Source organism: Cetorhinus maximus, chromosome 17 (assembly GCF_964194155.1).
Source record: "Cetorhinus maximus chromosome 17, sCetMax3.hap1.1, whole genome shotgun sequence".
Classification (NCBI taxonomy): Eukaryota; Metazoa; Chordata; class Chondrichthyes; order Lamniformes; family Cetorhinidae; genus Cetorhinus; species Cetorhinus maximus.
The window spans coordinates 75536796-75554087 of NC_135895.1; the positions used below are offsets into that span (position 1 = coordinate 75536796).

The 17292-nt window shown below is 49.8% G+C and overlaps 1 gene segment (V, D, J or C); it reads left to right on the plus strand.

Moving 5' to 3' along the window:
* The first annotated feature begins 213 nt into the window (after window positions 1–213).
* The window catches only part of LOC144692521 (Ig kappa chain V region Mem5-like), a 179919-nt gene continuing 162840 nt past the window's right edge, over window positions 214–17292 (plus strand). Inside the window, 4 exon segments of the V gene segment in view lie at window positions 214–301; window positions 488–778; window positions 2868–2912; window positions 8935–9478. Coding sequence covers window positions 253–301; window positions 488–778; window positions 2868–2912; window positions 8935–9263 — 714 coding nt within the window.

The following is a 17292-nucleotide window of genomic DNA, read 5'->3' on the forward strand; positions in this document are numbered from 1 at the left end:
GAGACAGAGCGAGAGAGAGAGAGGCAGGAACGAGAGAGAGGGACAGAGACAGACAGAAGGAAGGGTTGAGAGAGAGGCAGAAGGAGGGAGTTGAAGAGGAAGTGAAAGGTGCTGACGTGGTTTTATATGGGTGATACCATTTACATACAGAGGAACAGCCAGTGAGACTCTGACAGGCTGCAGCTTTATAAAGCTGAGCCCAGTGAAGAGAGAGTTTATCAGTGACCAGGCACAGGGACAGGAGCAGACACCATGATTTCATCCATCCAGATCATCTGGCCTCTGGCATTCTGCATCGCAGGTACAAATCTCTCTCCTTCCACCGTGAATATTTTCCTGCTCTCCATTTCCATCCAATTCGACTGACTTGTGATTGAAGGGAAAATGCTGAAAGCAGAGGAATGGTCAATGTCTCTAACAATATCTCATTTTACAGGCTCTTTGTGTAACAGTTCTTACTTCACTCTGTTTCTCTATTACCCCTCAGGTATCAGTGGGGACATCACCATGACCCAGTCTCCCCCGGTGCTGTCAGTGAGCCTGGGCCAGACGGCCACCATCACCTGTACGGCCAGTCAGTCTGCTAGCTATGTGAGTTGGTACCAGCAGCGAGAAGGACAGAAACCCACTCTCCTGATCTATTCGGCAACAACTCGATTCACAGGAACATCGGAGCGATTCACCGGCATTGGATCTGGCACTCAATTCACCCTGACAATCAGCAATGTACAGAATGAGGATGTCGCTGATTATTACTGTCAGAGCTACATGTATAGCAGCTCAGCATACACAGTGATACAGAGCCTTACAAAAACCTCGATACACACAGCACCACGTCCTGTACTGACACATCCCACAGTTATATAGAATATATAATAATGGGCACACAGTCCCACCTCCTGTAATGACACATCGCACAGTTATATAGAATATATAATAATGGACACACAGTCCCACCTCCTGTACTGACACATCCCACAGTTATACAGAATATATAATAATGGGCACACAGTCCCACCTCCTGTACTGACACATCCCACAGTTATATAGAATATATAATAATGGACACACAGCCCCACCTCCTGTACTGACACATCCCACAGTTATATAGAATATATAATAATGGACACACAGTCCCACCTCCTGTACTGACACATCCGACAGTTATATACAATATATAATAATGGACAAATTGTCCCACCTCCTGTACTGACACATCCCACAGTTATATAGAATATATAATAATGGACACACAGTCCCACCTCCTGTACTGACACATCCCACAGTTATATAGAATATATAATAATGGACACACAGTCCCACCTCCTGTACTGTCACATTCCACAGTTATACATAATATATAATAATGGACACACAGTCCCACCTCCTGTACTGACACATCCCACAGTTATATAGAATATATAATAATGGACACACAGTCCCACCTCCTGTACTGACACATCCCACAGTTATATAGAATATGTAATAATGGACACACAGTCCCGCCTCCTGTACTGACACATCCCACAGTTATATAGAATATATAATAATGGACACACAGTCCCACCTCCTGTACTGACACATCCCACAGTTATATAGAATATGTAATAATGGACACACAGTCCCGCCTCCTGTACTGACACATCCCACAGTTATATAGAATATATAATAATGGACACACAGTCCCACCTCCTGTACTGACACATCCCACAGTTATATAGAATATATAATAATAAACACACAGTCCCGCCTCCTGTACTGACACATCCCACAGTTATATAGAATATGTAATAATGGACACACAGTCCCACCTCCTGTACTGACACATCCAACAGTTATATAGAATATATAATGGACACACAGTCCCACCTCCTGTACTGACACATCCCACAGTTATATAGAATATATAATAATGGACACACAGTCCCACCTCCTGTACTGACACAATTATATTGAATATATAATAAACACAAGAAAGGGAACTGAACAAATTATTTTCACTGTCCACTACACACTCCAGTCCCTGTGGTGTCCACCACCCACTGAAGGCCTCAAGTTTACCTTTTTTCCATGTCCACATTTGAAGACCGACTGGGAGATTTATCATAAAATGTTCAAGTTCTCAAATTTCTCAAGCACAGCTGCACAGAATTCAGAGAGAGTGGGAGAGAGAGAAAAAAAGAGAGAGAGACAATCAGAGAAAGAGAGATAGAGAGAAAGATTTAAAGGTGAGTGTGAGTGTGAGACAGGGAGAGGGTGAGAGTGAGTTAAAGGTGAGTGTGAGTGAGAGACAGGGAGAGGGTGAGAGTGAGTTAAAGGTGAGTGTGAGTGAGAGACAGGGAGAGGGTGAGAGTGAGTTAAAGGTGAGTGTGAGTGAGAGACAGGGAGAGGGTGAGAGTGAGTTAAAGGTGAGTGTGAGTGAGAGACAGGGAGAGGGTGAGAGTGAGTGAAAGGTGAGTGTGAGTGAGAGACAGAGAGACGGTGAGAGTGAGTTAAAGGTGAGTGTGAGTGTGAGTGAGAGACAGGGAGAGGGTGAGAGTGAGTTAAAGGTGAGTGTGAGTGAGAGACAGGGAGAGGGTGAGAGTGAGTTAAAGGTGAGTGTGAGTGAGAGACAGGGAGAGGGTGAGAGTGAGTTAAAGGTGAGTGTGAGTGAGAGACAGGGAGAGGGTGAGAGTGAGTTAAAGGTGAGTGTGAGTGTGAGTGAGAGACAGGGAGAGGGTGAGAGTGAGTTAAAGGTGAGTGTGAGTGAGAGACAGAGAGAGGGTGAGAGTGAGTTAAAGGTGAGTGTGAGTGAGAGACAGGGAGAGGGTCAGAGTGACTGAGTGAAGCAGAGAGCAGAGGTTTTTGTACAGCCCCTGCACTGGAAGCTCTCAGTGTGGGTACGTTCGGTAAAGGAACCAAGCTCAGACTGAGTAAGTAAACCCCAATCCTCCCTTATTAACCCTTTCAATACTGAAACTTTCTCAAACACTAATGCTGAATAGTTGAAGGTGTTAGTGAGGAGCTGCAGTGAATGAAATGGTTTAGTGAACAACACTGTGTATAACAGGGTGCCCAGCTGTATTTCTTTCATTACATTCCCCCCTTTAAGCAGCAAGATATAAATAACCAACTTTTACCCACCGTCTCGAGGAGATCTGCACGTTTGCAGACTGTGCTGACATTGCTGCACCATGGAGTGAAATCACTCACTAGACTCCTGTCAGTCTCAGTGTGACAGACACGGGCAGAGTTTGATATGAGCTCTGGCTCCCTCTCACAGTCTCTGATATAACTGATCACAGCACCAGCACAGTGAGACACCGAGGTCCCACCTCCCCCAGCTTGAACTCTGCTCTCTCCACTCCCTGGTTATCTCTAGGCAAGGTTCTGATGACAAACAGGTAGAGCAGGGCCCACAATCCAGTGGCTTCAGTGTTCCAGGGTTTTGGGGAGACTCTCCGTTTCCCCTGAATGTTTAAATGTCACCCTCTAGACTCCAGGCCTCCCGGAATCTGCTCTCCATCTCTCTCCTGAAGACACTGTCTCTGACTGGGGAACAGCTCCACCCTCCCCAAGTGGGCTCATTCCTCCAAGTGTGAGCCGGGAGGTTGAACATGGTAGGCTATTGGACCGTGAGGTGTTGGCCTTGCCTCAGTGGTTAGCACCAGCCCCTCAGAGTCACAAAGTTGTGGGTTCAAATCCCACTCCAGAGACTTGAGCACATAATCCAGGCTGAGACTCCAGTGCAGTATTGAGGGAGGGCTGCACTGTTAGAGGAGCCGTCTTTCAGATGAGACAAACTGAGGTCTGCCCTCTCAGGAGGATGTCAAATATCCCACGGTGCTTTGAGAAGAACAGCAGGGGTGATCCCCCCTGGTTTCCTGGACAATATTTATCCCTCAATCTACATCACTACTCATCTGATTATCTGGCCATTGTCGATCCGCTATCTGGGATCTTACTGTGCACAGTTGGCTCTGGAACACTCTGGGACATCCTGAGGTGGTGACAGGTGCCATTGAAATGCAAGCCTTTTTTTGAATTTGGAGATTTCTTATGTTGACCCTGTGAGGTGCCATTGACCTCACACTGACCCTGTCTGACCCCCGGACTCTGAAAGAAATTAAGCCTCACCCTTGACGTGGCCCCAATGTTGGCCGGCAAGGTTTTAAATGAAATCTAGAACCTTCTACACCCAAAGCTGTTTTCTCAATACATTAAGAGTAAGAGGATAACTATGGGACGAGTAGTGCCAATAAAAGACCAAAAAGGTAACCTATGTGAGGAGGTGGAGAATGTGGGTATGGTTCTGAATGAATACTTTGCGTCTGTCTTCACAAAAGAAAGGGAACAATGTAGACATTGTCACTATGGAGGAGGAGTGTGAAATATTGGATATGATAAACATAGGAAGAGAGTAAGTATGAGGGGGATTAGCATCCTTGAGAGTGGATTAACCACCAGGGCCTGGTGAAATGTGCCCCAGGCTGTTAACAGAAACCAGGGAGGAAATTGTGGAGGGTCTGAACCTCATTTTCCAATCCTCACTGGATACAGGTGAGGGGCCGGAGGATTGGAGGTCTGATAATGTTGTACCTTTGTTTAAAAAGGGAGCGAGGGATAGACCGAATAATTACAGGCCTGTCATTGTGTCCTCGTTGGTGGTCAAATAATTGGAATCAATTCTGATGGACAGGATAAACTGTCGCTTAAAAAGGCACAGATTAATCCAGAACAGTCAGCATAGGTTTGATAAGGGACGGTCATGTCTGACTAATTTGTTCATCTTTTTTGAGGAAGTAACACGGAGGATTGATGAGGGTAGTGTAGTTGATGTTATCTACATGGATTTCAGAAAGGTTTTTGAGCAGGTTCCACATGGCAGACTGGTTAATAAAATAAAAGCCAATGGGGTCCATGGGAATGGGGCCCATTAGATACATAATTAGCTCAGGGGCCGGGAACAAAGGGTAATTATTGATGATGTTTTAGTGACTGGAAGGCTGTTACCAGTGTGGGTCTGCAGGCCTCTGGCCTAGGTCCCCTGCTTTTTGTGTATATATTAATGATTTGGACATAAATGTAGGAGTTGATCAAGGAGTTTACAGGCGACACAAAAATTGGCTACATGGTAGATAACAAGGAGGATTGTTGTAGGCTGCAGGAAGATATCAATGGACTGGTCCAGTGGAAAGAAAAGTGGCAAATGGAATTCCCCCCAGAGAAGTGTGAGGTAATGCATTTGGGGAGGTCAAACAAGGCAAAGGAATACACAATAAATGGGAAGATACTGGGAGGTGTAGAGGAAGTGACGGACTTTGGGGTGAATGTCCAGACTCCTGAAGGTAACAGAACAGGTCGATAAGGTGGTTAAGAAGGAACATGGAATCCTTTCTATCATTAGCCGAGGTATCGAGCAAGGAGGTTATGCTGGATCTGTATAAATTATTAGTTAGGCCACAACTTGAGTACAGTGCGCAGTTCTGGTCACCTCATTACAGGAAGGATGTGATTGCATTAGAGAGGGAACAGAGGAGATTTAACCAGGATGTAGCCAGGACAGGAAAATTGCAGCTATGAGGAGAGATTGGATTGGCTGGGGTTGTTCTCCTTGGAACAGAGGAGGCTGAGGGGAGATTTGATTGAGATGTACAAAATTATGAGGGGCTTGGATAGATTGGATGGGACGGGCCTATTTACTTTAGCAGAGAGGTCAGTGACTAGGGGGCATAGATTTAAAGTGATTGGGAGAAAGATTAGATGGGAGATGAGGCTCTGGAACTCACTGCCTGAAAGGGTCACAGAGGCAGAAAAGCTCAACCCATTTAAAAGGTGTCTGGATATGAACCTCAAGAGCCTGAACCTGGAGGACTACGGACCAAATGCTGGAAAGTGGGATTCGGCCGGACGGCTCGTATTTCAGTGGGCACAGACCTGATGGGCCGAGTGGCCTCTTTCTGCGCCAGAAACTTTCTATGATTTTATTCTATGACACCCAATCTGAATCCTTTCTGAAGTGGGTTGATCCAAGTGTGCTCCAACATTCTGGGATAAAGTTCTCTCGATGTGTGTGTGATCTGAGGATTGTTAATGCTGTACCTGTTTCCCCCGGACAGACTGATCAATAGTGAGAGCTTCCTGACAGCTTAACAGGGTCTTAGAGGGACACTGAGTGTTTAAGCACTCTTAATATTAACCATTTCCGTGCTGAATTTGTGGAAACCCTCTTTACAAATGTCTAAGTAACAGTCCAATATGATTTAACCAGCTTAACATCAAACCTTTACCTCCTGCCACTCAACTCACTGGAAACACAACTTGCCCCTTTCCCTGGGATCCCATGAGTTTTTAATTTTCTGAGCAGTCTGTCATGTGGAACCTTGTCAGAAGTCTTGCTAAAATCCGCATAGACCACGTCAAACTCGCTCCCCTCATCAACCCTCCTTGTTACCCCCTCAAAAAATTCAAGCAAGTTAGTCAGACACGGCTTTCCCTTAACAAGTCCATGTTGACTGTCCTTGGTCGTATCTTTCTCAAAGATGATTAAAATGTCCCTCAGAATATTTTCCAACAATTAATATTTCCTCTCTCACTATGGCCGGAATTTTCCGACCCCATTGGTGTCAGGCGTCATGGTGAGCAGTGGGAATAATATGGTGAGACAGCCAAAAATCTGAAACTGATGGCTCTCCTGCGGCCAGAGCGAGGGTAGAGGACATCAGGATGGGCCTCCACAGTGTCCAGAAGGCATCCCAGGAATGTGTCACTGAATCGGGGGCTGCACTCTGCTTGGCTTTTGGGGCCATGTCTTCACCGGAGCAGCCCCGGACTGCAAGCATTGAGAAGTGTGCGCACGGATGTAGTTTAAATATGGTGTCCAGCTTCTTCAGTGTTGTTGGAGCTGCACTCATCCAGACAAGTGGAGAGTACTCCAACACTTTCCTGACTTGTGATTTGTAGATGGTGGACAGGCTTTGGAGAGTCAGGAGGTGAGTTACTCGTCACACGATTCCTAGCCTCTGACTTGCTCTTGTAGCCACAGTATTTATATGGCTAGTCCACTTCAGTTTCTGCTCAATGCTAACCCCCAGGATGTTGATAGTGGGGGATTCAGTGATGGTAATGCCATTGGACATAAGGGTCGATGGTTGGATTCTCTCTTGTTGGAGATGGTCATTGCCTGGCACTTGTGTGGTAAGTATGTTACTTGCCACTTGTCAGCCCAAGCCTGGATATTGTTCAGATCTTGCTGCATTTGGACAGGGACTGCTTCAGTATCTGAGGAGTCATGAATGATGCTGAACATTGTGCAATCATCAGCGAACACACCGACTTCTGACCTTATGATGGAAGGAAGGTCATTGATGAAGTAGCTGAAGATGGTTGGGCCGAGGATGCTACCCTGAGGAACTCCTGCAGTGATGTCCAGGAGCTGAGATGACTGACCTCCAACAACCACAACCATCTTCCTTTGTGCTAGGTATGACTCCAACCCACAGAGAGTTTTCCCCCTGATTCCCTTTGACTCCAGTTTTGCTCGGGCTCCTTGACGCCACACTCAGTCAAATACGGCCTTGATATCAATGACAGTCAGTCTCTCCTCACCTCGGGAGTTCAGCTCCACTGTCCATGTCTGAACTAAGGCTGTAATGAGGTCAGGAGCTGAGTGGCCCTGGCAGAACCCAAACTGGGCCTCAGTGAGCAGGTTATTGCTGAGCAAGTGCCACTTGATAGCACAGTTGATGACCCCTTCCATCACTTTACTGATGTTGGAGAGTAGACTGATGGGGCGGTAATTGGCCAGGTTGGATTTGTCCTGCTTTTTGTGTACAGGACATACCTGGGCAATTTTCCAGGTGTTGCTGTGTGCCACACAGCAATGTGGTTGGCTCTTAAATGCCCTCTGAAGTGGCCCAGCCCCCACTCAGTTGTTAGAAACTGCGACAAAGTCACAAAAAAAGAATGAAACCGGACGGACCACCCGGCATCTACCTAGGCACCGGAAACAACAACGGCAATCTCAGCCCCATTGACCCTGCAAAGTCCCCCTTGCTAACATCTGGGGGCTAGTGCCAAAATTGGAAGAGCTGTCTCACAGACCAGTCAAGCAACAGCCTGACATAGTCATCCTCACAGAATCATACCTTACAGATAATGTCCCAGACTCCACCATCACCATCCCCGGGTATGTCCTGTCCCACCGACAGGACAGACCCAGCAGAGGTGGCAACACTGTGGCATGCAGTCAGTGGGGAGTTGCTCTGGGAGTCCTCAATATCAACTCCGGACCCCATGAAGTCTCATGGCATCAGGTCAAACATGGGGAAGGAAACCTCCTCCTGATTACCACGTACCACCCTCCCTCATTTGATGAATCAGTGCTCCTCCATGTTGAACATCACTTGGAGGAATGACTGAGAGTGGCAAGGGCACAGGAGATGTAAAACAATCTTTCTCCCACCCACCATTGCCCTTTGTGCAAATCTGGGAGAATTCCGCACTATTTATATCCCATCCAATATTTCACAATTCTCCTCCATGAAAACCTCCCACTGCTCTGGCACTGATTTACCTTCAAGTTGCTGTTTCCTGTGTATTTCTGCAAATCGCAGCTTAGTTAAATTGGCCTTTCCCTAATTTACAACTTTTACACTTGGTCTAGCTTTATCCTTTTCCAAAACTGCTCTAAATCTAACTGAATTATGATCACTATTACCCAGATACTCTCCCACTGATACACCTTCCAACTGCCCAGATTCATTCCCTGAAATTGTCTAAAACTGCCCCTTCTATTGTTGGGTTTTTTACAATCGGGCTAAAAGAATTCACCTGGATGGATTATGAGAACTTTACATCATCTATACATTTACACAGATCTGATCCCAGTTAATATTCGGGAAGTTGAAATTCATTATAAAGACAGTGATTAAACTTCCTTCTTTTCTCTTTCAGGCAGAGAGAAGTCACCACCCACACTGACCCTGCTGCCCCCCTCCCCGGAGGAGGTCAAGACCAAGGGCTCTGCCACCCTGGTGTGCCTTGCCAATCACTTCTATCCCGATGAGGTGAAGGTGGAGTGGAAGAAGGACGGTGCAGCCATTTCGGACGGGGTTCAGACCAGCAACTACCTGCGAGCTTCGGACAGCACCTACAGCGTCAGCAGCCTGCTGACCCTCTCTGGCTCCGGCTGGGAGTCCAACGCCCGCTTCTCCTGTGTCGTCACCCACGAGAGCCTCTCCTCTCCCCTCAGCAAGAGCATCAGGAGATCAGAATGTGCGTAGAGTGTTAGAGACAGTCCACAGAGGAGACACAACTTTAAATAGAACAGGGGTGAGCTGGGAGGGCAAAGGTCATTGTCAGCACCGAATTACAACTGTCTTCCTTCCCGGGACCGGCTCTGAGACACTTCTGAGGGTCAGGGGTTAAGGCACGTTATTGGGACAGTGTAGAGGGAGCTTCACTCCGTATCTAACCCCGTGCTGTACCTGCCCTGGGAGTGTTTGATGGGGACAGTGTAGAGGGAGCTTTACTCCATATCGAACCCCATGCTGTACCTGCCCTGGGAGTGTTTGATGGGGACAGTGTAGAGGGAGCTTTACTCTGTATCTAACCCCGTGCTGTACCTGCCCTGGGAGTGTTTAATGGGACAGTTTAATCTCGTGATGCTAAATTAAACCTCTCTAAGATGCTGAAGACTGTCAGCTGTACAAAAATAATGTGACCCTCCGAAGTGTCTGCTTCAGTAAACCAGACCCCTTCCTGCTCACCCTGCAGTTACAATTTAAGGTTTAGTCACTGTTTAAAGGGACAGGATTCTCATGTTCTTGAGAAAATCTCCACAAGTGTTTTAATAAATCTCCATTCTCCCTGTGAATTTCTCCAGCTTCGTCTGGCTGGGCTGTTTATTCAAGTCTTTTTTCTGTAAATGTCAATGTGTAAAAGGTAATAAACATTAAGAATATTCAGTCTCTGTCTGGTCAGTGCTTTGGAAATGTCCCACCTCCCCATCAGATGATTGGCTGCATTTCAGCAAGTGATTGTCCTGATTGGCTGCTGACCTGTCAATCAATGACACATCAACAGAAGATTTGGTTCAAAGACAATTATCAATCATTTTAAAATGATCAGTTTGATCTCAAATCTCTTGAATTTACAAGATTAAAAACAGAAAAGAAACTGGAAGTTGCTGGGATTAAATCATCACAATCACAATTCCCCAAACCATATTCACGACCTCCCCCGTGACCTTCCCATCTCACGTGGTCTCGCTACTCCTATAGTTTCAATCACAGATAAGACCATCTCTGATCACTTCCTTGTATCACTCCCCACCCACATCCCCCTTCCACAGCACAACCCTACCCCCTTCTGTATCCATCCCTGGAAAAACCTATTCCCCAATTCACTTACAACTGCACTTTCAAAATCCCAACGATCTCGTCTCTGGCCCTCCGATCACCACAACATTTCTGCAGCTACTGATTTACTCATCCTCACCCTCACCTCCACCTTTCATATCCTAGTCCCCAATAAAACCATTCCTCTCCCTCACCCTGGCTCTTCCCCCTGCTACAACCCTCATCTCCACTCTCTTAATCCAAGGGAGGCAGACTTGAAACTGGTTTATCCATCACCGCCAGATCTGGCTGGAGCGCTCCAAACACTCCCGGCTCCTCCTCTCAGCTGCTAAAACTGTCCCTGCTCCATTACCTCTGGTGTCCCCCAAGGATCGATCCTTGGCCCCTCCTATTTCTCATCTACATGCTGCCCCTCGGACACATCATCCGAAAGCATAGCGTTAGTTTTCACATGTACGCTGAAGACCCCCAGCTCTACCTCACCACCACCTCTCTCAACTCCTCCACTGTTGCTAAATTATCAGACTGCGTTTCCCACATCCCGTACTGGATGAACAGGAAATCCTACAATTAAATATTGGCAAGATTGAAGCCATTGTTTTCAGTCCCCACTCCAAACTCTGTTCTCTAACTCCTGACTCCATCCCTTTCCCCGGTAACAGTCTGAGATTAAACCCGTCTGTTCACAACCTTGGGGTAACATCTGACCCTGAGATGAGCTTCCGACCTCATATTCGTCACATCACTTAGAGCGCCTATTTCCACCTCCATAACATCGCTCGACTTCACCCCAGTCTCAGCTCATCAGCTGCTGAAGCCCTCACCCCTGCCTTCGTTTCCCCTGGAAGTGACTATTCCAATACACTCCTGTCTGCTCTCCCACATTCTACCCTCCGTAAACTTGGGGTCATCCAAAACTCTGCTGCCCGTGTCCTAACTCACAGCGAGTCCCGTTCCCCTGTCACCCCTGTGCTCACTGACCTACATTGGTCCTTGATCTCCTGGTCAAGCAACATCCTGATTTTACAATTCCCATCCTTGTTTTCAATTCCATCCATTACACTGCCCCTCCCTATCTCTGGAATCTCCTCCAGCCCTACAACCCTCCGAGATATCTGCGCTCCTCTAATCCTGGCCTCTGGTGGATTCCTAATCAGAATCGCTCCACCATTGGTGGCCGTGCCTTCAGCTGTCTGGGCCCCAAGATCTGGAATTCCCTCCCTACACCTCTCCCCGTCTCTCCCTCACTTTCCTCCTTTAAGACACTCCTTAAAGTCAACATCTTTGGCCAAGCTTTTGGACGTCTGATCCATTGGCCCAGAACTTCCGATCTCCGGTACCCCGGAGGCACAGGCCAAGATGCACTGGGGAACCCCTCGGAATTCCCTACACACTGACTACAAGGGAATTATGCAGGAAGTCTGAACTTGTGATGGGCAATTACCCTGTGCCTGGAAGCCTCTGAAACTCTGACTTAAAGCCCGGAGACTTCCGATCATTCCGACTTTCTGATTGGAAATGTTACCCGGGAAACATTAGGAGGATTAAAACCAGTTCTAACTCCTGGGTAACTAGACAACTAAAACCCCCAACCCACAAATATACCCGGGACAACCCCCTCCCCTACCCACCTGTCGCGATGAACACCCCTGGTCCCCAATGATACCCGACCCGAACACCACCCCAAATGCCCCTCCAGATTACCCCCGACCTCCCCAATATCCCCCCGAGAGCAAAGTACCCTCCAACCACCATAACAACACACCAGCCCCAACACACCCTATCCACTCACCCCCCACCTGCCACCCTAACCACTTGCCCACTTACCTGATGCTCTACCCCCTCGCCCACCTGCCTGACAACCTACCCCCTCACCCACTTACCTGCCACTCTACCCCCTCACCCACTTACCTATCACTCTACCCACTCACCCACTTACCTGCCACCCTACACCCTCAGCCATTTAACTGACAATCTACCCCCTCACCCACTTACCTGACACCCTACACCCTCACCCACTTACCTGACAATCTAACCCCTCGCCCACTTATCTGACACCCTACCCCCTCACCCAATTACCTGACAATCTAACCCCTCGCCCACTTTGCTGAAACCCTACTTCCTCACAAACGTACTTGACATCTACACCCTCACCAACTTAAGTGACACTCTGCCCCCTCACCCACTTACCTGCCACTCTACCCCCTCGCCCAATTGCCTGACACTCTACCCCCTCACCCACTTGCCAGGCATTATACCCTCTCACCTACTAACCTGCCACTCTACACCCTCACCTACTTACCTGCCACTACAACTCCTCACACACTTGCTTGACACACTGACCCCTCGCCCACTTGCTTGTCATCCTACCCCCTCGCCCACTTACCTTCCACTCAACCCCCTCGCCCTTTTGCCTAACACTCTCCCCCCTCCCCCATTTACCTGCTTCTCTACCCCCTCACAGACTAACTTGACACTCTACACCCTCACCCATTTACCTGACAATTTGCCCCCTCACAAATTTACCTGCCACCCAAACCTCTCACCCACTTACCTGCCACCCTACCTCCTCCCCCATTTACCTGACAGTCTAATCCCTCACCTAAATGCTTGACATTCTACCCGCTAAACCCACCTACCTGACAATATACCCCCTCACCCACTTTCCTGCCACCCTACCCCCTTGCCCACATAATTGCCACCCTACCCCCTCACCCTATTATCTGACAAGCTACACCCTCGCCCACTTGTCTGACACCCTAAACACCCACCCGCTTACCTGACACTCTACCCCCTCCCCCACTTACCTGACACCCTACCCACTCACCCACTTATCTGACACTCTAACCCATCACCCCCATGCATGACACTCTACCCACTCGCCCACTTACCTTCCACTCAAACTCCTCTCCCTTTTGCCTGACACTCTCCCCCCTCCCCCATTTACCTGCTACTCTACCCCCTCGCAGACTAACCTGACACTCTACGCCCTCATCCATTTACCTGACAATCTGCCCCCTCACAAACTTACCTGCCACCCAACCCCCTCACCCACTTTCCTGCCACCCTACCCCCTCACAAACTCACCTGCCACCCTACACCCTCACCCACTTATCTGACAAGCTACACCCTCACCCACTTATCTGACACCGTAACCAGCCACCCACTTACCTGACACTCTACCCCCTCACCCGCTTAACTGCCACTCTGCCCCCACACCCACTTACCTGACACTCTACCCCGTCACCCACTTAACTGCCACTCTGCCCCCACACCCACTTACCTAACACTCTACCCACTCACCCACTTGGCTGCCATAATACCCACTCACCCACTTGCCTGCCACTCTACCCCCTCACCCAATCGACTGACACCCTACCTCCTCACCCACATGCCTGAAACCCTACCCCCTCACCCACTTACCTGACACAGTACCCCCTCAACTTAGCTCCTGACAATCTACACCCTTGCCCACTTGCCTGACACCCTACCTCCTCACCCATTTACCTGACACACTACCCGATCACCAATTGCCTGCCAACCCACACCCTCACCAAATTGCCTGCCACCCTAACCCTGACCCATTTACTTGACATTCTACCCCCTTACCCAATTACCTCACATTCTACCCCCTCACCCACTTGCCTGACAACCCACCCACTCACACACTTCCTGACCCACTACCCCCCTCACCCACTTGCCTGCCACCCTACCCACTCACCCACTAACCTGACACTCTACCACATCACGAACTTACCTGACCCACTACTCCCTCCCCAACTTGCCTGCCACAATTACCCTCACCCACTTGCCTGCCACCCTACCCCCTCACCCACTTACCTGACACTCAACCCCCTCACCCACTTGCATGCTACCCTACCCCTCACCCAATTACCTGACACTCTAACCCCTATCCCATTTGCCTGACGTTGTACCCCCTCACGCATTTAACTGACACCCTAGCCCATCACCCACTTTCCTGCTGCACTACCCCCTCAACCACTTGCCAGCAACCCTACACACTCACCCACTTCCCTGACACTCTACACCCACACCCTCTTGCTGGCCACCCTACCCCCTCATCCACATGCCTGCCACCCTACCCCCTCACCCACTTGTCTGCCATTCTACCCCCTCACCCACTTGCCTGCCACCCAATTCCCTCACCCACTAACTTGACACGCTATCCCCTCACCCACTTACATGACACATTATTCCCTTACCCACTTGCCTGCCACCCAATTCCCTCACCCACTAACCTGATACGCTATCCCCTCATCCACTTGGCTGGCATGCGAAGCCCTCACCCACTTGCCTGACACTCTACCCCCTCACCCAGTTACCTGACACTTTAACCCCTCACCAACTTTCCTGATACTCTACCCTCTCTTCCATTTGCCTAACACTCTACCCCCTCACCCACTTACCTAACACTCTGCCCCCTCACCCACTTACCTAACACTCTGCCCCCTCACCAATTACCTGACACTCTCCCCCCTCACCCACTTATCTGGCACTCTACACACTCACCCACTAGCATGACACTCTACCCCCTTGCCCACTTACCTGACACTCTAATCCCTGGCCCACTTACCTGACACACTACCCCCTCACACAATTACCTGAAACTCTACCCAGTCACCCACTTAAATGACACTCTACCCCCTCACCCACTTCCTGACACTCTACCCCCTAACCCACATTCATGCCGCCCTACCCCCTCGCCTACTTATCAAGACACACTACCCCCTCACCCACTTGCCTCCCACCCTATGCCTTTGCCCATTTAACTGACACCCTACCCTCTCACCCACTTTCCTGCCACCCAACCCCCTCACCCACTTTCCTGCCAACCTACCCCCTCACCCACTGACCTCACAATCTACCCCCTCGCCCACGTGCCTGATACCCAACTTCCTCACACACTTTCTTGACATCTACCCCCCTCTCCAACTTACCTGACACTCTACCCCCTCAACCACTTACCTGACACTCTGTCCCCTCCCCCACTTACCTGACACTCTACCCCCTCACCCACTTAAATGACACTCTACCCCCTCACCCACTTGTCTGCCACCCTACCACGTCAACCACTTGGCCAACTTATCTGCCTCCCTACCCCGTCACTCACTGACCTGACACTCTACACCCTCACCCACTTGCCTGACACTCTACAACCTCGTCCACTTACCTGACATTCTACCCCCTCGCCAAATTAGCTGACACTCTGCCCCCTCGCCCACTTAACTGACCCTCAAACCCCTCACCCACTTACCAGATACCCTACCCTCTCTACCACTTTCCTGACACAATGGCCCCTCGCCCACTTGCCTGTCTACCTACCCCCTCGCCCACTTACCTTCCATTCAACCCCCTCGCCCATTTGCCTGACACTCTACACCCTCACCCACCTACCTGCCACTCTACCCCCTCACAGACTAATCTGACAATCTACCCCTCTCCCACTCTATGCCCCCATCCCCTCGCTCACTTACCTGACAATCTGCCCCCTCACCCACTTACCTGCCACCCTACCCACTCACCCCATGGCCTAGTACCTTACCCACTCCCCCTCCACATCTAAATGCTTGACACTCTAAGCACCCACCCACCTACCTGACAATCTACCACCTCACCCACTTGACTGACACTCTACCCCCTCACCCAGTTACCTGACAATCTACCCCCTCGCACAATTGCCTGACACCCTACCCACTCAGCCACTTACCTGACAATCTACGCCCTAACCCAATTACCTGACACTCTGCCCCCTCGCCCACATATCTCCCACTATACCCACTCACCCACTTACCTGCCACTCTATTGCCTCACCCACTTGATTGACACTATACCCCCTCACCCACTTGCCTGCCAAAATACCCTCTCAACCTATTGCCTGACACCCTAACCGCTCACCCACTTGACTGCCACTCTATCGCCTCACCCACTTACCTGACACGCTATCCCCTGACCCAATTACCTGACATTCTACCCCCTCAACCAGTTAACTGACAATCTACCCCCTCACCAACTTACCTGACTCTCTAACCCCACACCCCCTTGCCTGCCACCCTACCCGCTCACCTACTTGCCCCCCATGCAATGCCCTCATACACTTGTCTGACGCCCTACCCCCTCACCCACTTGCCTGACACAGTACACCCTCACCTTAGTTCCTGACAATCTACCCCCTCACCCACTTGTCTGCCACCCCACCCCCTCACCAACTTCCCTGCCACCCTAATCCTGACCCATTTACTTGACACTCTGGCCCCTCACACAATTACCTGACACTCTACCCCCTCACCCACTTCCTGACACACTAGCCCCTCAACCACTTGCCTGCCATCCTACCCACTCAACCACTAACCTGACACTCTACCATCTCACACACTTACCTGACACACTACCCCCTACCCCACTTGCCTGGCATTGTACCCCCTCACCCACTTACCTGACACACTACCCCCTCACCCACTTGCCTGCCACCATACCCCCTCACCCACCTGACAGCCACCCTACCTCCCACGCCCACTTGCCTGCCACCCTGTCCCCTCACCCACTAACCTGACATGCTACCCCCTCACCCACATGCCTGACACTCTACCCCCTCACTCACTTTCCTCACACTCTACCCCTCACCCACTTACCTGATACTCTACCCCCTCACCCAATTACCTGACACTCAACCCCCTCGCAGACTAATCTGACATTCTAAGCCCTCACCCACTCGCTGCCCCATCCCCTCGCCCACTTACCTGCCATCCTAACCCCTCCCCATTTACCTGCCACTTTAGCCCCTCACCCACTTACTTGGCACCCTATCCCCTCCCCCATTTACCTGACACTCTACACCCACACCTAAATGCTTGACACTCTACCCCCTCACCCACTTACCTGACACACTAACCCCTCAACCACTTGACAGCCACCCTACACCCCCACCCACTAT